The following is a 25,368-nucleotide window of genomic DNA, read 5'->3' as shown; positions in this document are numbered from 1 at the left end:
TCGTCTTTTATCTACATATAGATTTTCCTAAATACACCCTGTAACCATTTTTTAATATGTTGTGAAACTGGGAGACCATGGTGGTTTTTCACTGAGTGATTTTCACTTTTATTCCCACTCAATTCCTGTTGTGTTTGCTGAAAATGTTTTGTTTTGGAGGAGGAGGAGTGTTAGTGCCTTATTTTAATTTCTCAGTTGTCTTTAAAAAAACATAGGGAGGTTTTCTAGTTTTGCTATTAGAGATTCAATCAGGCCCTGTTTGAGTTGTACCAGGAATGATTTAAACTCCATTTTTCAAAATTTGAGTTCCAAAATTTCCCCTGTCTCTAAGGATTTTATTACTGCCAGTTTTAACTTTCAGATTTCCTGCCAAATATTCTGTTACCGTAAGTAAAGGCGAAAGCCACTGGTTTTCCAGTGTGCTACGACATATGCCCTTCATTACAGCACTAATGACATCCATGCAAGAATGGAGTTCATTTAGAGTTGCTAATATGTGATGAAGAGGTTGCTGAACATTTGTTTTCCTGTGGCTTGACTCTTGAGAAGTTGTATGTTTTCAGTTGACAATAAGGTTTTCATCTGGGAGAATAAAAAGTAGGATGCTTTCACTACTACAGTTTGTTGTCCATAGGGCCAGCAAAAATGATCACCTCTGCTGTCTTTTTTTCTTGCCTTCCACATGGAAAACGAGTTGGTCTCATTCTCACGAGATGGAGCTGTAGTAACGCGTGAGCAGAATTGTGCGTGCATTGGTCTTTCTGTAGTATCGGTGTAGTGTGGGCTGAGAGAATTCAAGCAGTGTTAGAAGAGGATTTGAAGTGGGATGATGAGAGTGGTCCACCAGTTTCCAGCAGCATCCCCTCCCATCTGGAGCCTTGGTCCTACCTTGAACCTGAACGGACTGTGTAAGGCTAAAGTTAACCCATATTTGAATGGCAAGCACTCTGTTGTGCTTTACTATATATTTTCAAAACCTTTTGGGAAGCTAGATGTAAACTCCCATGTTAGATAGTTTCCCAGCTGACTGGTACATTGAATTCATTGAGAACAGGAACGGCTGGTTCAATTCCTTTCTATCCCTTGTATCACAGTCATTTTCTGCAACGATGCGTAAGGATTGATTACCATAGCAACAGTGTTTTAGCTTGTACTGCTGTGAATGTGGTTAATGATAATAGAATTATCTAGTCATTTTAAATCCTGTTATATTATTAGGTCATCTGAACCATCCTCTTACTATGTATTGAGTTATTCCCTGTAGCCTAGCTTGCAGTTCTTTGTCCACGCTGCTTTTACATGTGTTGAGCAGTGGGGATTCTGCTGCTTCCCTTGGGAGACTTTCACAATCTGATATATCACCCTATTAAGGATTTTCTTCTGATATTTAGCCTCATTTCACCTCCTTTCTCCCAGCTCTATGGATTTGTACCACATGGAAGTTCTGTTCCGATCTTCTTCCCTAGCAAGCATTTGCAATTAATCCTCCTTCTTAAACCTGCATCAGAACATAAAATCTCACTATTTGGGCATTTCAGGATTTTTTTTACGGGGAAAAGCAGGCTCCTAAACCCATCAGCTCTTCTTCTTGACTACCTCACTTTGACAGGAAAGTGCCCCGTACTCAAATACTCTTCAGACTACCTGAGCTGCGTAGACAGAGAGCTTCCAACTCGCCAGTGCTTAGATGTGTTTGCTTCAGCATATGCACCACTAGAATACTGATTCTTTTGCGTGCCTGTGTGCTCTGCTCCATGTGGTATCTGTGGTTGTGTGTGATCTCATAAAGCACAAGAGATGCTCCAGAACCCTTGCTGCCCGTCAGCAGAAGTGACCTCTCAGTCTGCCCTCTTGTATGACCAGTCTAGGCGTGGTGGGCATAGGTCTCTCTGCTACCATCTGCATACACAGGTTGCACACTCCATTTTCTCTTGTCATTTACTGTGTTGTTTCTAAATCCTTTCTACCTCCATTGCTTTTCCACCCTGAGGAGAAATAATTGCCAGTCATGTCCAAAGAGACGTACAAGTGGAAATGCAGTTGTCCAGCTCTCCTTCAGGCTTGTCACAGTCTGTGCTATGTGTAGGTTGGCTAGACCAGGAATTTGTTTAAAACAGCTAAATTGAAATACTTTTCTATATAGTGAGGTCATGGGTCACCTGCAGATATGTTACATCATTGTCATACTCTGTGGTGGTATGGATTTGGCAAATAAGGCTGAAGAGTATTGACATCTTTCCAGTTGTTCTCTGTCGTTCTCTCGGTTGTCCTCACTGCTATTTATGCTTTTCGACTAATTTTCATCAATATTTGGTGTCATGCAGTTGCCCATTTCTTTCGCTTTTATTCATCTACAGTATAAATACGTACATACTACCTTAATATTCATCCATACTACCTCAAGAGGGCAGAAGACTGGGAATTGCCATTTGAAATTACTTTTAGAGCTAAATTTGCTGCAAAAATATTTGCTGCTGCACTAAAAACCAGTTATATTAAATCTACCTCAGTATTATCATGGACTGTTTCTTTAATTTCTGGTGGGTTTTCCTAGTTTTCTTTTTGAGAGGTAGTGCTACTTTTTCCAACATTCTTCCCTTTGAGGCTTACACTAGATTGCATTTCTCAGAATGAATTATCTTACATTTATTCAAGTTTCAATTTCCTCAGTCGCCAGGCTTCTCAGTCCACCAGTGTGATATATATATCTGGAAAGTCTCACAAAGCTCATTGATCATGTTTTAAAAGATTGTTTTAAACTGAAGTTGTATTTCACTGGCAAATTTCATCACTTTATTTTTAACTTGCTCTTCCAGATTATTAATTCTTTAGGTAACATTATCTTGCTGTCAGTCCCTTAGGAAAGTATTAGCTTTTCTACTTTAAAGATTATTTTAATGTTCTTTTGTTTCTGTGTGTATATACACTCTCTTTTTCTCTGTTCATTATTGCCTTCAACCTGGTTATATGTAAGGAGAGAAAGACAAGTGCATTTCATTAAATTTAAGGATTCCTCTTGCCTACACTGTTCTGAGCCTGTAAGTAGCTGAGGTTAGGCCACAAAGAAAAAGTGCAGAACTTCTGATTTTATTAAATAAAACTCAACAGGTTTTCAACTCATCTGTTTGTATCTCCCCATATTTTCTTCAAATCATGCAATTCTGTGTGAACACTATGAGCTTTATTAGTTTCAGTAAGCAACCACATTCTTTGTCACAGATTTTTTATTTTTTAAATCTTATTGCAAAGGTTCATTCTCTAGTCTCTTCAAGATTGGATTTCTGGGCTGATAAAGCAAATGACTTTCTCCTTCCCATCTAGTGTGGCCAGCAGGACTAGGGAAGTGATTGTGCCACTGTACTCGGCACTGGTGAAGCTGCATCTCAAATCCTGTGTTCAGTTTTGGGCCCCTCATCATAAGAAGGACATTGAGGTGCTGGAGAGAGTGCAGAGGAGGTGACGAAGCTGGTGAGGGGTCTGGAGCAGGAGGGTGATGAGGAGCAGCTGAGGGAACTGGGGCTGTTCAGCCTGGAGAAAAGGAGGCTGAGGGGGGACCTTATCACTGTCTACAGGTACCTGAAAGGAGGTTGTAGCATGGAGGGGGTTGGTCTCTGCTCCCAAGTAGCAAGTGATAGGACAAGAGGAAATGGCCTCACGTTGCACCAGGGGAGGTTTAGTTTGGATATTAGGAAAAAATTCTTCACGGGAGGGTTGTCAGGCATTGGAACAGGCTGCCCAGGGAAGTGGTGGAGTCACCGTCCCTGGAGGTGTTTAAAAGGTGTTTAGACGAGGTTCTTAGGGACATGGTTTAGTGCCAGAATTAGGTTATGGTTGGACTCAGTGATCCTGAGGGTCTTTTCCAACTGAAATGATTCTGTGATTCTGGTCAGGGATACTGGTAGGCCATTATTGTCTTTTCTCAAATTGACTGGCATTTGAGGAAGTACAAAATACTCTCCAGTCCTAATGACATCAAACCTGGCTTCCCAGGATGAGAGAAGAGCTGCTTGGTGAATTACCTGAGTTATCTATTATAGCAGCTCTTGTGGTGTCTCCTGAGATAGCCAGAGTTGACCATCACAAGATGATGGAATAGCCCAGGCAGTCAGTCTGAAACTTGATGTATTCTGTGAATCTGGAGAGTGGAAGTGCCCAAAGATCCCGCCCAGGGAGGCAGCGGAAGAAGCGCTCAGTGCAGTTTGATTTCTAAAGGTGCTTCTTTCCAAAACCCCAGCATTTTCTTGTTCTTCGGGTTTCTGCAAGCTTTCCTCTCATAGTTTGAAGCAAAAAGCTTCAGAATGGTAGGATAATTGTGCATGCCTTTCACTGATTTCCTAAAAGTAGGTTTTTTCCAATTTCAGAAAATAGGTATGAAGAGTAAAAGCAAAATAAACACTTCTTTAGGAGGCCTTAGACCGGACTAGCTTCATTGACTGGCTCCATGTGGTTTATGGGAAATTGATAACAAGCTCCCAGACATTTGGAAACCTTCAACTCAGCTTTAGTTAATTTGTAACTGATTAAGTGGCAACTAAGAAAACCTTATGTCAAAATTGGAATGTTTAAATGTCTGGTTTAACAGTGTCTACCTCCTTTTAATCCTAATTGACATAGGTTGTTCTGGTTCCTTATCAAATTTTGTTTCCCAAAATGCTATTGTTAACCTTAAAAGAGTGTTTATGTAGACATAAACATAAGGTAGACATAAAAATAGACACAAAATATACTTTGTGTATAAAGTGCTATGATTTCTTGATGAAGAGAGGCACTTGGGCATGTGCCTCTTCGACATGCGTATCATTTCCATGCTTTTAACCTTTTGTTTTGAGTGGAGTGGATCAAGAGGAATTCAACCACAAAATGCGTGGGGTTTTTTCCTTCTGTTTATGCATATTAGTTTTTAATGGATGCGGGAAATAGCACTTAAAATCACTATTGTGCCTCAGTCTTAATTTGGTCTCATCTAAGGAAGTTGTTGGAATTTGAGTAATTCGTATTAAGTTGTTTAAGTAACTTTATATTGTCACAAATGAAGTTCAGCTGTAGATTAGAAGCTGGCAGAGAGAAAAACAAATTATGGAAAATAGGTCAGCAGTATGTAAGGGCAAGAGGGATTTATACCTGGAAAGTGTGCTCGTTTTGAAAGAGGGGGAGTGCTGAGATGGCAACTTCAGTGAACAAGACACAATTATTTAGATTACTCGAAAATAGGTAGGATTTTGAAGGAGGTAATAGAAGAGGGATGAAATTGGACACAGAGCAGTGCAAGTTACTGAATGATGAAATGAGTGCCTTGAGCTGGATGCGAAAGTGCAGATGAAGTGTCCTTTCAAACAACAGTCTGAGGCCACAGTGTTAGAGACATTTAAGTCATCTCTGCTGCTGAAAGAAGCAGTCTTGGCCATTCTTTGCTTCCTCCCTTGTGCCTCCCTAAGCTTTTATGAGACTGTTAATTAGACTGAACTGGACCAGCCTGGGAAACATAGCCAATTAAAATTGTTTTGATTAAACATTAATTTTAATTTAGATCTTTTGTGTAATGATACAAATGCATGAATATGCAGAAAGGAGAAGGTTGGACAGAGGGATCCAGTGATGAACATGATCGTCTGGGGAGGGGAAGGGATGGGGCTGCCTCTTTCAACAAACCACATCTGTGGTTTGTGCTGGCTTTGCAGGATAATTAAATGCCAGGCTGAGGTCTTATTATGGGCAACATAGTGGAAATACAACCGCCTGGAAATACTGCACCTCCATCAGATGTGCAGAATTCAGGCCCTACTGCTCTGAAGGCCCTACTGCAAGGGAAGAATCACAAATGGAAATAAGGTCTCTTGAGAAGAAGAAGTTTTTTAAAAAAATATTATACTGAGAACCTGGTACCTCTTTGGTGCAACACAAGGCACTAAACAAGTTATTTCTTGAAATGCCTTCCATTTTGTGTAACTTCCAGTTCATTTGCAGAGTGCTTCCGGAGCTGTGGTTCTAGCACTTGAATGATGTCCTATTCTTTGTGGTCCGTGGATAGCATAGTGAGATGGTGCTGTTGATGCACTTTGGCTCTCAATCATGTTTCATCATGTGCTGTGTAAGAGTTTTGCATGACAGCGAGTGGAGCACACGAGCTGGTGTGGGCTCGGGACCAAACTGCTCCAAGGGCACCGGTGCCTTCCCCAGGCTCCCTGCAGCGGCCGTGGGGCCTGGGCTGCTGTTGGCTGCCCTGAGTGTCTGCAGTGATGAGGCCAGGTGGCTTTTGATGCTTTCAGAAGTTTACTTAGTGCCACTTGATTTCCTTTATTTGATTGTCCTTTTTGGTTGAATTCAAGAGTACATGTGAGTATTTTACATTGTTCTGAAAGTAAGGCTTTGTCTATGTCAGAGACATCACCCAAAACTGAAAGCGTCTGAGTCTGCAGGTGAACATCAAAAATATAGAAAGAAATTTTCTGTGCCTCAGTTTCCTCAAATAAAGAAAGAATTTGGAAAATGACTTTTAATCTTCTTCCTGAGGGTGCAGTGAAGCTAAAGTCATTATTGTCCATGAAGTGTTTTGCCATACTGTGCTGGAGGGCACTACAGAAGTACTGAGTACTATTTATTTTAAATTTGATTTAATGCTTTTGATTAAAAAATTAATAAAATTGTCATAGACCAGATTGTAACCCTGTAGGCACTAGGAATGGAGAATTCGTAAATGAAGCATTTACTGAGAAGTTTGAAATTGTTTTTCATGTTGACTTCAGCAAAATAAATTGAGCAAAGAACAATGAAAAATGCTATAGTATTTTCTGTTATTGAAGTGGTGAATTTGTTTGGTGCCTAAGGTAAAATCCATGTTGTGCAAAAGACAAAAAAGGAAAATGCTACAGCATAAGAGGGGAACTCAACTGAAGCAATTTTAGTGGAGTTTCTCAGTGAAGGATGAGGTGGAAAGCAAAAAGTGGCATGTGACTGTACAATTCGGCAAAAGAGAGGTGAAAGGCAGACCAGCCACATGGTAAAATCTCATCACCCAAACGTTGCACAGGAGCTGAGAGGTTTGGGTACCTCGTGCCTCTGCGGCGAGGCCGGTGCCCGGCACTGGTGTCCTGATGCCGGGGCTCCCTTGGGGACCTTCTTCCCCTGGGACCTGCGTCCAGGACCTTGCCTGGTTTTGTTCCTTTGGGGGAGGAAGAGCCGAAACAGGAAGAATTATCTTTAAGCTGTGCAAGTTAGGGATCCTGTAGCTCAGGTCTGTTTGTCCGTCGATGTGGTGTGTAAAACAAAAGACCTTTAAAACAGATCTGTAGGTATTTTTCTCTTTCCAACAGTAGGAATTTAAATCAAAAAAGTCATAAATTGAAACTATATCCTAGCAAATCCTAGCAAATGAGAACTGAAGATAAATCACTGTCTAAATGAGAGGAAACCAATGTACTTTTCTTTAAGCGAGATGATAAAATAGTATAATTATATTTTTCTAGTTCTTTGGGCAACGTTATTTTTCATAACACAAAAGGAAAACCTTTGAAAGCTATATTTCCTAAACGAGATGAAATTCAAAGTTAAAGAATACATCCTAACTTTAAACTCCCATCAATGTAGGAATTTTTACCTTATTGGAAAACAGATATTTTAATTAAAGTTTCAAAAAGCCAAGTCTTCAATGAGCTTTCTGATGTTGTCTCTAAACAGTCCTGAACCATGCTCAGAAAAATATCCAGAATTGAATCTTGTTATTAAGATGCCTGTGTGAGTAAAATGATGTTTTGTGTGACAGAGAATAGAGTGCTATATAGGGCTTTAGCTTGCTTCTAGATTGACTCTTAGGTTCAGTACTCAAGGGGATCGAACTGTTCTGTACTTGGCTGAAGCCAGTGAAATCCTCGTGTGCTGATACAGATCTGCAAATCAAGCAACAAGGGAGTATTTCAGATTAAAAAAGAAGAAAAAGAAATGAATAACGATAAAAGGGCTATGAGACCTGTTTGAAAATTGCCTAATGACAAATTCAAGTTGCTAAATAAGAAATGCTTTTAGTATCTTAAGAAAAAATCCACAGAAGGATGAAAATCACGGTCTTTGAAAAGGTGAGGTGAATAATAATATATTCAGGAGTGTTACAGGGAAAATGTGATTTATGCAGAATTTTCTCCTTTCCTTTGTCTTGATATCAAGGGGAAACTATGTGACTCATCTATAATACATTTCTGCAGAAGTCTTTCAGATCTCTAAACTTATAGGTGGAGGCATGTGCATTTGGTTTCTTCAGGGGAAAAAAGTGTGTGTCCTAATTTCATGTATCCATTGTCATTTCTTCTGCTTTTAAAAATCATGCAGGACTTAATGACTTTTTTTTTCTTTTTAATGTCTGTATACAGAATAAGCCAACTTGTCAGATTAAAGGAAAAACTATTTAAAATTCTGTTGTTCTACATTAGTAACAAGCAGGTGAACTCAGTGTGGATCTATTTATAGGAGAACTAATGGATGTGCCTAACTTGACCTACTTCAGACTACTCAACGGAAAAACAAACACACTATAGTTGTACCACTGGCATCTAATTTATTTTTTCCTACTTTAAGAACAAAATAATGTCTTTGCTGTTGTGATCTTAGGAATATATGTGTATTTAGAAGCATATATAAGTATGTATATTTCCTGAATGCTGTAGTAACACTCCATGTTAGAAGTATGTAGGGAGTAGATTTTTCCTTCTGTAAACACCAACTTCTCCATATAAAATGAATGCTAGTTTTTCATTTCTTGCTGGTCCTGAAATCCCAGATCTGTATAACCTGGAATTGTGGAGCAGGAAGAACTCAAGTTCTTAAAGAAAACTAGACTGCATTTTGTAAAAATCACTCCCATTGTGAAATAATTCAAGTAAAGCATCTTCTGCCAATGCTGGGGCAATTTTCTCTATATACTTGGGTATTGTATGAGTTAACCAAGGGTGGTAGTGGTATATATAGGTGCATATGTATGTATCAGTTAACAGGATGAAAGGGAAAGTAAATAGTATATTAAGTCATTGACCAGACATGTGTTCGTTGTGTGGCAAGTGCCACACTTGTGTTGGCTCATCATGTGGGGACGCCTCTGTAATTGAGGTAATTCCTGCATTATTCAAGGTAAATAATAAAAGGGCCTGTACAAAACCAGGCCTGGCCTTTGGGCTAAATTTTCCAGGGCAATTTGATTATACCTTGACCTATAATTGTAGCCTACTTCCAAATAAAGCTGTTAACTATTTCTGTTAAATATATTTCCCGTGACTCTGACATCAAAGTATGACTGTGAATCTGTGTTTAATATGAACACTAATGTTTGTTTTACACTGGCAGATCCTGGTGGTCTGTATGTCAGTCTGTGAATCATATGAAAAGAGTATAAAATTTCAGAGATCTGAACATGGAAATAGTCTTCAGATAAGCCTTATTTAAAACAAATAAGGCTTTTGCCTTTTGCCTGTGAAACGGATATGTTTTGGATCCTGAGGAAAAAGAGAAAGCAGAATAAGAACTGTAACTAGGCAGTGACACAAAATGAACCCATTTTATTTTTAAGACAACAATCAATTTGAGGTAATTGGATATAGTTGTACATGGGTTTCTGAGATAAGTGTTTCTCTTTGCAATACAATGGACACATCTATAATTTGTTATTGATCAGATCATCAGAAAGCTCTTCAGATGCTTTGCTTAATACTGAAAGTGTGACAGTCCATGCTTCATATATTTCAAATATTTAGCACATGAGAGGATAGTACTTTGTTGTTGCCTCTAGTCTTTGAGTTGACTTTCTGTTATCACATTGCTTTTTAAAAGCTCCTGTTAGTGGATGTCCCGAGAGGCAGAGCTGCTGGTGCTTGGATGCCCTGTCTGGTCATGCCAAACCTTTCCTGGTTATTCCCATTGGTTGGTTTTGCTTAGGGAACTGGGAAGTGTCTCAGAAATTCATTACGTGATGAAATGTCTTATGTTTTGTTCTCCTTCAGATACTTTGCATCAAATAAAATGTTTAAAAAATAGTTTATGGACTGCAGTTATTACCAGGTGATAAGAAAAGGGGGAGGTGGAGCTCATCTGGTATATTTGACCAAGAAGAGGCATTTTGTGGCTCAGCATCCTAAGCTGCTGCTGAGACTATTAATATACATTGTAATATTACTGCTTTTCAAAATATTGTATCCAAGTGTCTTATCTGTATTTGTCTTTGCACACATAGAGTATCATCCCCAACATATTAATTGAGAAATGCACTTTTAAGTGATTTTTTGCCACTATTGTAGAGCAAATCAGTGCAGGAATTAAGAAAGGGCCCAATGTTGTCCTCATCTTAAGTCTGTCTTTGATATGAGAAACAGATCATCAAGGTGTTACCAGGTTCAGTTTGGCAACAGTTTACCCATTTGTCATTGAACAGGAATTCAGGTCACTGAATTACCATAATTATAATATTTTCTAATATGCTATGAGCATCGTGGTGTTGTGTATTATTTGTGGATTTAGAGCTGTTGCAGAATGGCTGACCATGAAGTAGTTGTTGTGCTACGGCAACACTTGACACTTCTTTAAAACGTCCTTTAAATACGATCTGGTGGGAACAGCTACATATTTTTGTTATCCATTTGATATTTGCCATCTGTAGAGGAACCCTGATGCCTGGATTTGTCTCGGTAGCTCTCAGTTTACAGCACACCTCCTCCCCGCTGCCCACCCCGGGCTGTCGGCAGTCCCGCAGGAGTCACTGAGACGATCTGGAGTGGGACGCCCTCAGCCTGGGGAAAACAAACTGAGATGTTACCCAAACAGCAAGTACAACGTAGGAAATATGGTCACAATACAAATTGTGACATGCTTGAGAATTAGCATTGCTTTAGACATTACTATGGTTTTCCTTCTCTATCAGATCACGTTTTGTGCAATTTCCATTGTATGAGGTTGCCCAGTTGCCTAAGTATTTTTTTCTTTCTTTTTAATTTTTTTTTTCCCCCTCAATGTCCTTTCTCTGCTGGTAGGCATAGACTATTCAGCTACATTAATTAGCAAGCATGTTCGATCAACAACAAAAAAACCCTCTGAGTTTTAATGCATTTCATGCTGTTTGTTGGCAAGCTACCACTGTAAGGTCATGTCTGAGATTTTCTTTACTGTAAAGCAGCAGAACCAGCAAAATGTCTCAAGTTAAATTCACTAGCAAGAAAACCCTTTGTCTAACCTACTAAAACTCTTAAAAGGTTCTTGTACTTTTCAGTGCTGTCTGCAGTGCCTGCTGTAAAAAAGAATTAACTGCGGCATCATCTAGTAAAGAGCTTTTTTAGTGGAAGCTCCATTAAATGGCCGATCAGTATTTGTGTTGTGCTTCTGCCATTGCCCCGGCTAGCTGTGCTATAAAGGTGTGTGCCACCGGATTGTTACAGAATATATGTCTGTGATTTCTGTGACATATCACAGGTTGTCGATCCCCTAAAGACTATGGACTTCAGTAAACCTCTGAACTAATACACGCTGCAAAACAATTGAGATACTGTATGGCTTGCTCAGTTTTTATTAGTATTACAAGGCTTTTAATATATGTTTTAAGAAGAGTAATTAGGCATTAAAAACAAGATAGTCAAAACTGAATGTAGTGTCATATAGGCTTCTCAAAGGAAGGTTGTATCAAATGATATTTTTTGGCTATCTGGTGTTCTGCTTTTGGGACAATAGGAAATCAAATACGTCTCTCTTTAAATCTGTAAAAAGATTTCCTGTCAAGGGGCTTCACAACAGAAATAGTGCCATCGTGAAGCCAGCCAGGTTTGAGGCTCAGCTTGATCAGTTTATTAAATGGGAAATAAGAGATGATTGCCTGTGATAGCAGGGGATGAATTTGATATTCATCAGAGACCTGGGAAATCCCTTCCATTCTGCGCTCCTCTGTGTCTATATGGTATCTATTCACTGATTTGACTGAGCAAGGCAAATTTCATTTTAGAGTAGTGAGGCATATAGAAACTATATGAATATTACCATTTCCAATTGTGGGATGACCATCCAGCACAAAGATGTGATAACATAGGGATGATTGAGATGTAAGGAGAATATTAACTCATATGTGTGTAGAAAAAGTATTTTTTGTTGTTCATTTAAGTGGATGAAGATTTAATGTAAGGTTTCTCTCCTCTCTTTCTGAGTTACTGATAATAGCCGTGCACCTAGTATAGGGCTGATGTGGATTACACAAACCTTTCACCTAATTATTTGTGCATATATATGTGTTCAAGAGTGAGAAACCCTTTTTTAAAAAAAATTCAATAACTCTTTTTTTTTTTCCCATGTGATCTTTGTAACTACTCTTCAGATCTGATTGAAAATTGCCATTCTCTGGAGATTGGGCCAGTTAATCAAGAAGTGAGAACATTAGCGCAAAAGCCTGATGCTGGTATATTTGTGCTATTTAAGACACAGGAAAATAGGTCCCTTAGGAGCTGTTTCCTATCAAGTCTGATCATACAGAGAGAGAACCTACTTTATGTTGCAAGGACCAAACAAACATTTATAAAATACAGCTGCCAGGAGACTAATAGGAAATACAGTCTCTTCTTCCATAATGATTACAGAGAAGTGCAAGAGACTAAAAGGGGAAAGATGAAGGGAAGGACATATTTTAATAATGTAAGTGTTATTTTTGTTGTGTCCTGGATGAGGAAAAAAGTACTGGCGTGCAGCCTTTCAGGAGCTTTTAGTTATTGATAATGTGTCTTTCTCTACAGTAGAATCTAAAATACCTGTTGGACGTTATATACTGTTCTTTCTGTTTGGTATTTACAGTACTTTCACTTGCTATGCTAAAATTTTAAAAAAATTAAACGCTAGAAAACAAAGGAGTTTGAATTCTTCCAAGACACAGAGGCTCCATATTGACAGGCTTTTATTTGCAGAGGAGCAAGTGATGTATTTATCATATCTTGCTCACACTGCTATCTCTGCCTTTTTACCATGACGGCTGCAGTCGCTTGCCATTTCAAGGCCCTGCTTTCTGTTGCTGATGCTAGAAAAAATACTGAAAGTGTTTTATAACAAGAACATCCACCCCATGCAAAAATACTTTGCTGCAGTTACTTTGCAGACTAGTAACAAACCAAAACAGGTTTCATTATGTTTTAAAAGATGATTCCTTTGTGTAGCTCTTGTATAGCCGTGTCAGCCCATTTTTTTTCTGCTGAGGCTGGATCTTTTGTTCAGTTAAGAACTTCACAAGTCAGACAAAAAATCTCGTTTGTGTACAGCGTGAAGAGATTTACTACAGTTTACAGCTAAATTTCCCAGACTTTCTCTTTTCACAGAAAATGTGGAATCTCAGGGCGACTGGGCCTGCTTTCCCGGGTGAGGGCTCCACAGCGGGGCTGGGCCTGGCTGGCCGGGCTTTCCGACAGCCCCTTCCCGGCACTCAGACAAGGTGGAGGATTAAACTCTCTAAGTGGACTGTAAATTAACAGCAAAGTCAGGGCGGGAGGACACAGGTTTGGGAGAAGGAGCCTGTAGATGGTGTTGGAGGTGCAGGCAGAGGCTCAAGGGGAAGGCATGCGACACTGTGGGGTGCAGAAGTGAACGAGGGAAACGTGCAGAAGGGAGGTCTGTGGTGAAGCCTTAGCACAGCCCCACACATGCATGTATTAGGATAATCTTTACAGACAACTTCCCTTTCTTCGATCTTAATTTTGATTTATTCAGTGTTTACAGAAGTGACCAGTCATTTTTTTCCTCTTGTGTTGCTCCGTGTTGCTGATTTGCCATGGGATGTTCAAGTAGTTTCAAACCAGTTACTTTCTTTTGTACAACCATTATCACTAAAATAGCCAATCACTTTCTGGACAATAATGAAATAATTATTATAGCCCTCTGAACTGAAAAAAAAAATGCACCAACCAACCAACAAACCCAACAGAGAAACAAACAAAACCATCCCCCCCAAAAAACCCCACAACCAAACCCAAACACTTTTACTCCCATTTTTTCAGTTATTGTTAGGCTGGAGCTGTTGCTATTGAATTTAAGAGATAGGATTAAGTGTTCAGAGAAGACAGGTTTATACAAAACTCTTATGTGCCTTCAGAGCCCATTTCCCATTGTGTCAGGCTGAAGAAGATTGTAATCAGCACTTACTTGGACCATGCACCAAGAAATAAAGACTGCACAAATGGAACGTATAGGAAATTAAGTGACCGCACTAATTTTATTCAGACTCCCTGTCAGCTATTGAGTTTTCTGCAGGTAATCATCTAATGAAGACGAGGGAATGTGAAGAAGTTCTGCTTATGTTTTTGGGGAATTCATTACTAATGTATTGAACAGTACAGATTAGTGGGAAAGTGTTTTTTTGGAGATGAAGTAGTGGATTAATCAGAAGCAGGAGCTGATGTTATAGTAATGAAAGATAAAATGTCCAGTAAGATAGGAAAGGCATGGCTGGTTTTGAGCTTTGGAAATGAAACAAGGCAGTATTCACTCAGAAATAATCTGGGAAAATGTAATTAAAAGGTCTGTTTGGGTTCACATTCATTGAATAAGGTTCTGTTGGCAAGCATAATGCTCTGAGCATTTTGTAATCCTAAGAGGTGTTAGGGATTTTTTCTTCAAAAATACAAAACAAATTGGCAACTTTTCATATGTTTTTTATTAATGCTGCGCAGGTGAACTGTGAAATGGACCTTTCTATATGCAGAACTACTGGCATTAATAGTCCATTTTGAGCACTTAAGAGTTTTTGAGTTGTTAATTTTATTAGAGAACTTGGAACAATAATAAAAAAAAAGAGTTGTTGGTATTTTCAGTTGGTTGGTTGGTTGTGGTTTTCTTTAGAAAAATGGCTTCACTTGCTTTGGCACCTACAGAAGCTTTTTTTTACCATGAGATTTGCAAGAATCTGCTACTGTGTACCTGTGCACAAACTTGATTCTTATAAGACACAGGAATTTTGTACAGATTCATTTAAAAGAATAACTCTTTGAAATTGTTAATTCTCTTAAAGCAACTAAGACAAATTTTGACAACTTTGCTTTCTTTTTGATGACATTGTGTTGTTTCATCTCCGTGTGAGTAGCCTAAATACACGACAGAAGGTGTATTTGCTTTATGGATGGCTCTATCCATGCCTGGTGGCACAGCGAGGCCTGGCTGGGCAGCCCTGACTGAGTCATCTCAGCAAAAGGGAATTGGGGGAATTTTACAGTGAACACATCAGGGTATGTAGAAGTACACTGAAAGATGTTCTTTAAATTTTCCTCCGTGCTATAAAAATGAAATCATCTTTAATTACTTCAATTTTGGAAAAAAAACCCAAACAACTCAAAGCATCATTCTGTCTGTAGTAACTGTATGTTAAAAGCTGTATCTTTTGATAAAGCAGGAATCGGTGTAATAAAACCTGTAAGTCTGGGAGTACGCTTAAATCAATGATTTCCGAGAAATGTCTACAATAGTACCTGTCTGGCATCTTGGAAACTTTCTTGGTCTTCTCAAAGTCCTTTTCCTTGATTTACCTCATGATAGCACATCCAGGTGGAATTTGCCTTTCAGAAGAAAACTTCTTTCCAAATAAAGAAATAATTGCTTGATGCAGAAATGTTCACAGCTAGTTACTTTTCTTAGTAAATCAGAATTTTAAGTCAAATCCCTCTGCAGGTGTCCCAATTTTTCTCTCCGTTCAATGTAAATCAAAATCTGTGTTATTTCGAGAAGAGAGCCTGATTACTGTAATGTTAAAGATTTTTTAAAGGCTGCATCGTACATCTGTTGATAATGGCAGTAGTGCTTTCGTTAGGGTTGCGATTCCTCCTCTAAGCACCTACTTGCAGGCATGTGCATGTTTTTGATACAGATCTGTCTGCCATCCGGGAAAAGCCAGACAGAGGCGTGTGGGAGCTGCTGTTTCTTAATTGCTTGTATAACTGACAGTGAGCCTGGTTCCAAAACTTGTTGTGTTTATAATTCTTGATACAAATGGCACGAGAAGTAGATACGGTGGTGCCAGATAGCATCTGTTTTGCATAGCTTCTGGTTTGCAGTTTCTAATGTGTTATATCGTAATACTAAAACATGAAGTATAGGCAAGAGGCAGGTAAGCTCGTTGTTGCCTTCGTACTGGCTGTGCTGGGGGTCCGACAGGGGGCTGCTCCTTTCCAGGGGAGAATGAACCTCTGGACCAGGTGGGACAGAAAGAAAGGAAATGGGATGTGCAACACGTGGAGAGGTTTAAGTGTGAGCTGACATTAGGAGGCTGTGGGAATGAGGGCAAAGATGCTCTCAGGGCTGGGAAGTGGTGGAAAGAAGGATTTCAACAAGGGTTTAGCTGGAGTCGTGCACAGTGGGCTGCATCCCAGGAGGGCGCTGAAAGTGGGTCTGCCAAGAGCTGGTCCCAAGGGCTGCTGCAGAGACCGAGTGGGACAAGCGGAGTTTTATTTACAGACTTAGTTTAAACTAGTCAAGGGAAAAACTTGCCGGGCTGAAAGATGGTAAAGTGTAGGACCAAAGTGATGCTAGATGAAGGATGCTTACATTGCATATATATTTAGATGACTGCTAAAGTGGCACAGCATAAAGCCAGACATTTGTCAGCAGGGGCGGACAAACCTATACTAATAGGTAGGATGTTATTTCAGTCTCTTCTTACATGTGCATATACTTACCATAGGCTTACTTAAAAAGACCACACACAAAAAAATGCCAAAAACATTGTATTAACAAAGTAACATGCATTCATGATGGCCTTTTAACATAGCTTGAGTTTCAAAATCGCGCCTCATCAGCAACTCTGGTTTCAGACTTGCAGATAACAGCTTCAGTGCAATATAAATAGGTAGTTTTCTACAATCACCAGTGTCCCTAACTTCAAAACAGGAAACCCATAGCAACAGGAATCTGCAAGATTCTGTAAGAAACAAGATGGAATGCTTCTTTTAATGTGAAACAACTCCAAACGTTCTGATTTTCCTGTATATACCTTTTTGCATGTAACTTTAGAATTGTCATGGAGATTTGGATATTTATTTATTTTTAACCTTTATGCAGTGGTGCATGTAGAATGTCAGCTGAAATCAGTAAATACAGAAATGTAAGCACTGGCTTTTATCATATTAAAGAATCATATTGGGTTTATAAGCAACTTTTACTACACGGAAAATATTTTGAGTTCTTGTTTAGATTCATAATGCAGTTTTAGGCAGGTTCAAGATGCTGGTTAACCTTTGAAATGTGTTACTTGCCTAGTGCTTAACAGAGACAGATGATGAAGAAGTGCATATTAAAGCCTCTCAAAACACGGGATCATCAATCTTCAAGTAGCTCGGCTTCCCACAGCGCTGCCAGCCGGGGCCACGCGGCAGATCCACAGCCCGTGGTGCATCCAGCCTCCTGCTTCGGCAGCTTCTCAGTGGAAATGTCAATTGGGCATCACCAAACGCCTCTGCTTGCCTTTAATATCCCTTCAATAATTTAATATATTGTCTGACTCCGTGTGCTGAACTCATAACTTATCACACTATTTTACTGACTCGGTCGCTCTGACTCTAGAATCTGAGTCTGTGTTTCAAACCTACTGTTCGCAGTTTATAGTATTTTCTGTTTGGTCACGTGGGTAATTAAAAGCATAAGCTGCTGATGAGTAAAATAGGTATAAAAATGTTTTTAGACCTTCTTACTGGTAGTTCTTGAATCACCTTGATCTAAATTTGAAAGTACAGCATTCAGAACTTTGACATTAAAATTATACATTTGGTGAATAATGCATGACTTTTTGGAAAGTCAAATTAAAAAGAAAATCAATTGGTTAGCATTAGAGCCTCACGTAACTCTTTGATGTCAGCCTTTTCTGGCACGCTATTAATAAAGGCCTGAGATAAAATGTTTAAAGAGGTCTTGGTATTTTATGGAATTATACAGGCTGCATTTTCTTGTACTCTTTTTAACTCTTTGCAAATGAGTCTGAATTGCCTTGGATATTCATTTGAGTCCCCAGTAACCTGCCCAGAGAGAACTTGGAAGGAGTTTGCCCATACGGTGCTGACCATCAGCTGATTTTTGTGCTTTTACTTGAGTAGATTTTAAAAAAATACTGGCTGTGCTAGCTTCTGTAGCCTTGCTTTTACAACTGTAGTAAAATCAAGATATAAAACTGTCTAAACTATAAATATAATTACAAAAATGCGTATAGTGTCAAAAAATTTACAACAGTTTCTTACAGCAACAGAAAATATTTTTGGAGTCATGGAAGCACATTTCCCCTGCATACATGGTTAGCCCAATAATCTGAAAATAGTAAAAAGACATTATTAATATGAGTTAACCTATTATACCTAGGTTTACTTTTCTTTCTTTTTTTTTGATATCTAGGATGAAGATCGAACAGAGGAGGACAACAGCAGAGTTGAGCCTGTTGGCCATGCAGACACTGGCTTGGAGAATGCTACTAATTTTTCCCTGGAGTAAGTTACTGGCAGAACACTTATTTTAATGACAAGTCTTGAGACTGAACATAGACTAGCAAAAAACGTCAGAATCATATGGGTAATACTGCTCTTAAGAAAGTAGAACAGGCTTTTTTAAGTCGCATCATGTTAGTTTTAAACAATTTGCTTCATGGACCTTTTTAAAGCAGATTTTAAATAGTTTACAACACCTGTGCTAAAAATGAGCGTTGGAAACTTGACAATTATATGTGCTGATGCTACAGTAGATTTTCTACCTCAAAGAAGTTGCTTATTTGATGGAACTCTGAAAACTCAACAGAAGGAATAGGGCCAGTGGTAGCACAAATAAATCAACAGGCAAGGATTACACAGGGAAAATCATAAGAGCAGTCACCAGTTCACAGTCTCCTGGGAAGATGTGCATGGGGTCATGTAAGCTGTGTGGTCAAAAACCCCATACTTTGTGAACGGATCAAAACTGATGTTGTTCAGGAATGGGAAGCTTCTCCTTTAAAAAAATGAGTAAAGGATGCTTTATTTCCTCACGAGATACAGCAAGCTTAACCTTTCACATGTCATGGCAAAGAGCTGATCCATTCCTCACTATGGAATTAATGAGAAAATATCACTTCTACCCTTAAATTAAACCTTTTAAATGGATTTAACTTAAATTTTAAATAAAAATAAATCTTCTACACCTATTATTTCTGAATTGAAGTATGAATTAGGTTCAGAGGGTTTAAATGTTAGATAAAGATCATGGTGAAATCTGTTAGGCTATACATGCTGAGTTTTACTCTGGTCCATTTACAAACATGTTATATTGTAAATTCCAAATGCTGCTTGCTAAATAGAGTTTACAGAACTTAAGTAACTTTATTGGCTTTTTATCTTATGCTACTTCATTCTTTTTTTGGTTTGATATTGTTCTTTGTACATTTGTTTGGAGTACTTTGACCAAAGTTATGAGAACATCAGGGTAAGAAGCAGTGGAACAAGTTAAACAGTGTACACTGGTTATGAAAACTCACTCTTTTCTTTTAAATTTAAGCTATGTTTCCACTTGTGACAGTTCCAGGTGAATTGCCCTTGATTTTCACTTGTTCTCTTCCTCAGCCCTCAGTTTTCTTTTAAGTTAATAGGAGAGTCTGAAGAAAGTTGATCAGAGGGAGCCATAGGCATACGAATAGCAAAAAATGCCTATTGGAGTCCCTTTTGGACGTGAAAGACATTGCTTGATTCCCATGAGCTGCTTTGCACACTGGTTAATGAAAACTTAGACTTGATGTACAGTGGGAATGAAACGAAGTGAGCCTGTACAGAAACTGGGACAGGGAACATTTCCAAGTGCTGTAATGCTGTCAGTCTTAAAACGCTTGTCTAGGTCTGAAGAATAATACTTTTTTTGGCTGATGTCTCCCAGCTCTCCTGTGGTTGCAATACTTTCTTGAACTAAACAGTGGAAACAGGGATAGAGACCTTCCTTTTGTGGTGTTAAAAAACCAGCCATGAATTGAGGCATACAGCAAATGTAAAGGCTACCTTAAAATATAATTTAAAAAATTAATTTGGAAGAAATATAAAACAAACTGTAATGCTGGATTTTTGTTAACTTCCTAGCAATATGTGGTCTGGTTATTCTCAGACTCCAAATAAAGTGCTGCAAGCTTTTGGGATGGGCCACCATATGATCGAGAGCTTATTGAAGGAAGTAGAAAAGCTTTTACTGCTATCATAGGGCATTGGTCTTGCTCTTTGCTCCATTTCTAGATTAAGCTTGATTTGTATGCTTATGAGAAACAAGCTTCTCAAAGATCTGTGTATATATATGTCGTGCCAGGAAATATGGAAAAAGTACGTAATACTAGGGAGAGGCATAAGCCACAAATTCAGATTGTGGCTTTCATTCAGATCTGTCACTTCCAGATTTGCTGAGAGGTTTGGCCTTCATGTATTATTTTCTCATCTGAGTATTTATAACTGTGGTTTATGGGCTATATTCCACCTTTCCAGATGTGGGTATGTTTCAAACACATCAGTAGATTTGGTCCAAATCTTTTTTCTAGAATCTTTGGATGTCTCTTTCTGAACCTGTACTTTCCTCTTTCACTTTTTCTACTCTACAGCAAAAAGTTCAATTGAAAGCTATATGCATAGTTGCTTCAGGAGGACATCTGGCTGGTTTTGAATGTTACAGTGAAATATTACTTTGGAAGCTTTGACTAGTAAGAACGTGTAGATCCAGCAGACCTCCAATAAAAGAAATGGAATTAGAATAAAACAACTGAATGTGTTTTAAAACTAGAAGAATTTAACTAATTAAAAATTAAATAAATCTTACTTGATTAAGCAGTAGTTATGTAAAAGCTGATGTTAAGGCTTAGAGTGGGCTCTCTCTAGGATGCACAAATAAAGCATGCCAGTGCCATGATCAGCTTTTAGGCTTTTGAGGAAAAAGTGTATGTGGTATTTAAGATAATTCTGCTCAATGGTTGAAGCAGTTAACTTAAATTTAAACTTTAGAATAAGGAAGAGATAAAACAATATGCATGTGATGGTGATACCTATTTTAAAGGAGCAAATTAAGTTTACAAGAAATTCTTTGGCTTTTGTTTGTTTTATTAATTGAACTATTTTTGATGATTGATCTTCTTTCATGCCATCAGATTAATCTTCAGGTACGTAGCATTCAACAATGCCTTCATCGCCATGACTTGATTTCTGGAATGGTTTTGTTTTTCTGTGTATGTTTGTGTGGGGTTTTTTGGTTCCTTCACGGTACATGTTCATATTCCCTCATTCGTCATTGTCTCACAGTGATATGGTAAAGCTCGTTGAAGTCTCCAACGACGGCGGGCCTTTGGGAATCCATGTAGTGCCTTTCAGTGCCCGAGGCGGAAGGTAACGTATCGTGTAGGATTTTAATTGAATTGTAACTTGCTGTGTTTTATCTTAGTTGTCTTAATTTTGTGTTGTGTGCCTTTGCCTTCTGTAGAATATTTTGTGGTTTTCAAAAGGCAGTCTTGAAGAAGTGCAACTTTACTGAGTCTGTACTTGAAATGGACTCTATAATGGAAAAGCTCTGCTTAACAGGACTTAGAACTGTGGAGTTTTAATAGAGGCTCTGTTGTAATCTTATGGGATATTGAAGTACAGAGATTGCCTTTTGGACTCTTAAAAATTATCATCTGCTGCTTTAATTCAGATGGATATTTATGCAGTATTTCCTTGCTGACCGTTTAGAGCACAAGTTCCCAAATAACAGCAGGAGCCTAAAGCAGAGGCGTCCCGTGCCTGCGCCTGGTAAGACTGGGAGAGAAACAGTCATCACATTTTCAATATTTAGTGTTGTCCCCTCTGTTAGGGTTAAAATGAAGCAGCAGAACGAGTTGAAACATTCTGGTTTTGGGGAAGGTGAATCATTTTATTATATGGCAGGCTGGAAGTCTTGAAGTTGGATTGTTAACAGAAAATAAAAGTGTAAAGAAAGTCCTTTTCATTAAATAATATAACGTGAGGGATTATATTTGCAAATCTCTATTGCTTACTTTGCTAAAGTAGAGTTTTAGCATTTACAGTCATTAACGTAATCTCAGAAAAATGCCTTAACTTTTGTAATAATTAGTTGTGGATTCAAAGCTTTTAAGTATGTTAAAAAACAATAGTTCTTCAGGCATATATGCAAATTTTCTTTTGGTGATGCATATTCTAAGTACACACTGTGTTTTCCCTCTTTAAGGCAAAGGGGCACAAATACATATTTTAAAAAGTAATCTGAAGGGGTTTTATATTCTCACATGTCTGTCGACTCAGCAGAAATTTCAGTTTAATACTTATGAGGAAAACGAACTTGCTATACAAAAACATATATCTCAAATATTAATATCCTCTTTTCAGAAATTATAAATGTATTTTTTCTTCTAGACCAGATACCTTCACAGGATTTTAAACACAGTGCAAAAGTTTTGTTTGCAATTTTTGCTTTAAACCCAATGCTTTCATAGCCATACTGACATGTGCTATGAGAAAATGCAATTTTTTTTCAATTTAAGGCTACTTTTTCTGAGGACTACAAGTATTAAGAACAAACTTCTGTAACACGGTAAATTCTTCTCTGCATAATCTGAAATTTAGTAAATTCAGTGTGGGGATGGAAGGGGCATGGGTGAATGGTACTTCAAACATAAACTCAGAAGTAAATCCTATAAAGCTGGAAATGGTTGAAATGTTCATACCATTATCTGGGATTTAAACAGTGTGAAGGCCAAGAAAAAGACCAGTTTAAGAACGTTGCCTGCCTACTAAATACTCGTTTAATAAAATTGGTGTTAGAAATGTATATTTTGACATTTTGAATAAGAATTTTAACTCAAGTAAAATTCACTTCCAGGATGTTAATGTGGTTGTCAAGTCTGAGGCGAAGTTTAAACTGTTATATATAATGAGAACATGTAAAATGAAAAAGCCATAAACACAGAAATAAAGAATCTCACCTTTTTTTTTTTTTTTTTTTAAGGATGCTCTGTCAAGAGCTATGAAGGACTTTTAACTCTTCTTTTGTCCTGAGTTTGGGATTATATGATAAAAATGTATTCCAGGAAAGTCAATTTTAAATACAGATGTTTAGAATCAAGGCATACTTGAAAATAAAGTTCTGTTACAAGGGAAATCATTTGTATATTAAAATGTATCTATTTTTTCGTCATAATACTAGAACTCTCCTCATTGAAATATAGATGGTATGTGCAATTGCTGTCTGTTAATTTTTTTTTTTTTGACACCCCCTTTCCCCTGAAATAATTTGCTGGAGGGAGAAGATAGTTGGGTCCATGTGTTGAAAGCGTGGAGGAGCAGTCAGAGTTGGAGAGGACCTCACGGGTTTCCCCCACATTTCTCCCACACTCTCTGCTTTGTAGTAGAAGAGTGGAGTTGGTAGCTCAGCACTGACGGGCGCTGGTGTTGTACGGCAGCACCCACACCTCCTCTGCTTTCCCTCAGAACGCAGGCATTTTCTCCAGGGTATCTGCTCAGGAGAAACCTAAATATACAGAACCAAACAGCACTCAGTAAAGACTTTAGGGGATGACAAAAGCAAAGGATCTGGTGTATCATATGACTTAGTCCATTGGCCCACCGTTGTTTTATATTTGATAGGTGTTTGATTCCAGTTATGCTATGTTTTCAATTATTCAGTTCCTTTCTTTTGCTTTTAAAAACATTACTCAATAGGCAAAGCTTATTAAATCAATACTTTTTAAAAGTGAAAAAGTATAAAAACATATTAATGCAATTCTCCTTTTTTTTCCCCGTATGCAATAAGCAGAGGCGTTCTCCCACCAAAAAATCCTTCCCTCCTTCAAAGCAAACACTCCAAACCTCTAAAAAATTATATGCCGTAACTATGTCTTTTATTTATATTGAGGATATATTTGACCTTTCCGTGGTCTTTTGAGGGTTTGATTTTGAAGTAAGAATCTGTCTTCAATATTGGCTTTTGATCTTGAGCAAAGTCCGTAAAGATCTCTGCCTCTTCTATATAGATGCTACTAATTATTTCTGTTCCTAGTAAAACTGAGACTTTTTTTAAATGGAAAAAAATAATCCCTGTATTTCTCTGAAAACAAGACTATTGTTTTGTACAGACATAGTCAAACTTTCTTCTATGGATATGTTTCCTTATTATCCATCTGGTTTTACCTCTAGAAGTTCATTGGTCCTTTATTGGACTTTTTGATTGTATGATTTGGGTAACAGAGTTTGTTCACCGTATCAAAAGGGAGGGGCATACATATTCTTCACTTTATGGTTGTGAAGTTTTTCAAGTTTGGTTTGCAAAACTTACCTGCACATTTTTGCAATGATATAACTGGAGTACTAAGCAGAATAGGAGGCATGAAAATGAAAGCAGAAAGACTGACAGAATAGAAAGTGAACAGATAAAGAGTAGAGCAAAGAGGAAGTGGATGAGAGGAAAGCATAAAAGGAAATAAAATTCTAAATCTGTACAAAATTGCCTTTAGCAGCAATTCTTTATTCTTATTAGGTGCTCAGAGAGGAGGGCAAGTACTCAGTCCCTTAAAAATAGCATTTGAGCAATCCTGGCAAAGGGGGGATGTTATGTTGATGCATAAGTGGGGTTGCATAGAGTTCTCCTCTGCAAACTTAATAGTAATTGTAGCATAATTTACCATTATAGGGCCTCTTCTGCTTTTAAGAGTGTTTGTAATCTTCTCCAGCTCTATATCCTTGTTGATCTTCCAAAATCCTGCCATGTCTGTCTTTGGAAGGAAGTTCAAGTGACACAAGGATATTTGTGAGATAACATCAGAAATCTTTGTGAATAATTATATGGAAGTTCTAGTCCTAAGACTCCTGTGAAGTCTACTTAGTAAAACAGAACAGAATAGGATTTGGATATTCATCTGAAAACCCCATAAAGAATTTCCATTAATAAGTATCATGCACATTACTTTGATGCAGAGCAGTGAGTTTGTAGGACTCTGCCAGCTCTTCTTCCTATGGAAACATGCCACAAAATCCATGATAAACTGTACAGCTAAAACCTGGCAGCTAAAACTATTTAATCTGTGTTTTTATGTTGTATATTCCAAATGTCTTACAAATGTGAAGGAAATCTCAGAAGAATGGAAAAATAAGAGACTGAATTTTATTGCTTTTCTTCAGCTTAAATGACAGTTTTGACAGATTTTATTAAAAAAAAATGAAAAACCTCAAATGAAGGTTTTGATGTGTGCACAGTCCCCACACTAGAAAACTGTTTATGTGTTTTTATGTTTTTCTGTTCTATAGTTTTGTGGTGTTGTGTGGGGGTTTTTATCTTTACTTTTTTTTTTTTCTTTTAGTGGAAGTGTCCTTCATTTTCTAGAGTTTATAAATCACTTCATATTTCATTGTAAAAGTTTTAGTCTTTTTC

At 38.1% G+C, this 25,368-nt stretch overlaps 1 protein-coding gene across 14 annotated transcripts in view; it reads left to right on the top strand.

Annotated features, from left to right (window-relative positions):
• The window catches only part of PARD3 (par-3 family cell polarity regulator), a 457,959-nt gene that overhangs the window by 212,482 nt on the left and 220,109 nt on the right, over positions 1-25,368 (top strand). For 12 of the 14 annotated variants that reach the window (XM_082046281.1, XM_082046292.1, XM_082046291.1 and 9 more), the window contains 2 exons: positions 18,358-18,449; positions 21,252-21,335. In XM_082046281.1, the coding sequence (XP_081902407.1) occupies positions 18,358-18,449; positions 21,252-21,335 (176 nt within the window). The remainder of the gene's footprint in view (positions 1-18,357; positions 18,450-21,251; positions 21,336-25,368) is intronic. The other 2 variants (XM_082046280.1, XM_082046289.1) reach the window with 1 other exon arrangement.

This window comes from Streptopelia decaocto (assembly GCF_964273445.1).
Source record: "Streptopelia decaocto genome assembly, chromosome: 2".
Classification (NCBI taxonomy): Eukaryota; Metazoa; Chordata; class Aves; order Columbiformes; family Columbidae; genus Streptopelia; species Streptopelia decaocto.
The sequence above is the reverse complement of the archived record's forward strand: the minus strand, read 5'-3'. Positions and strand labels throughout refer to the sequence as shown.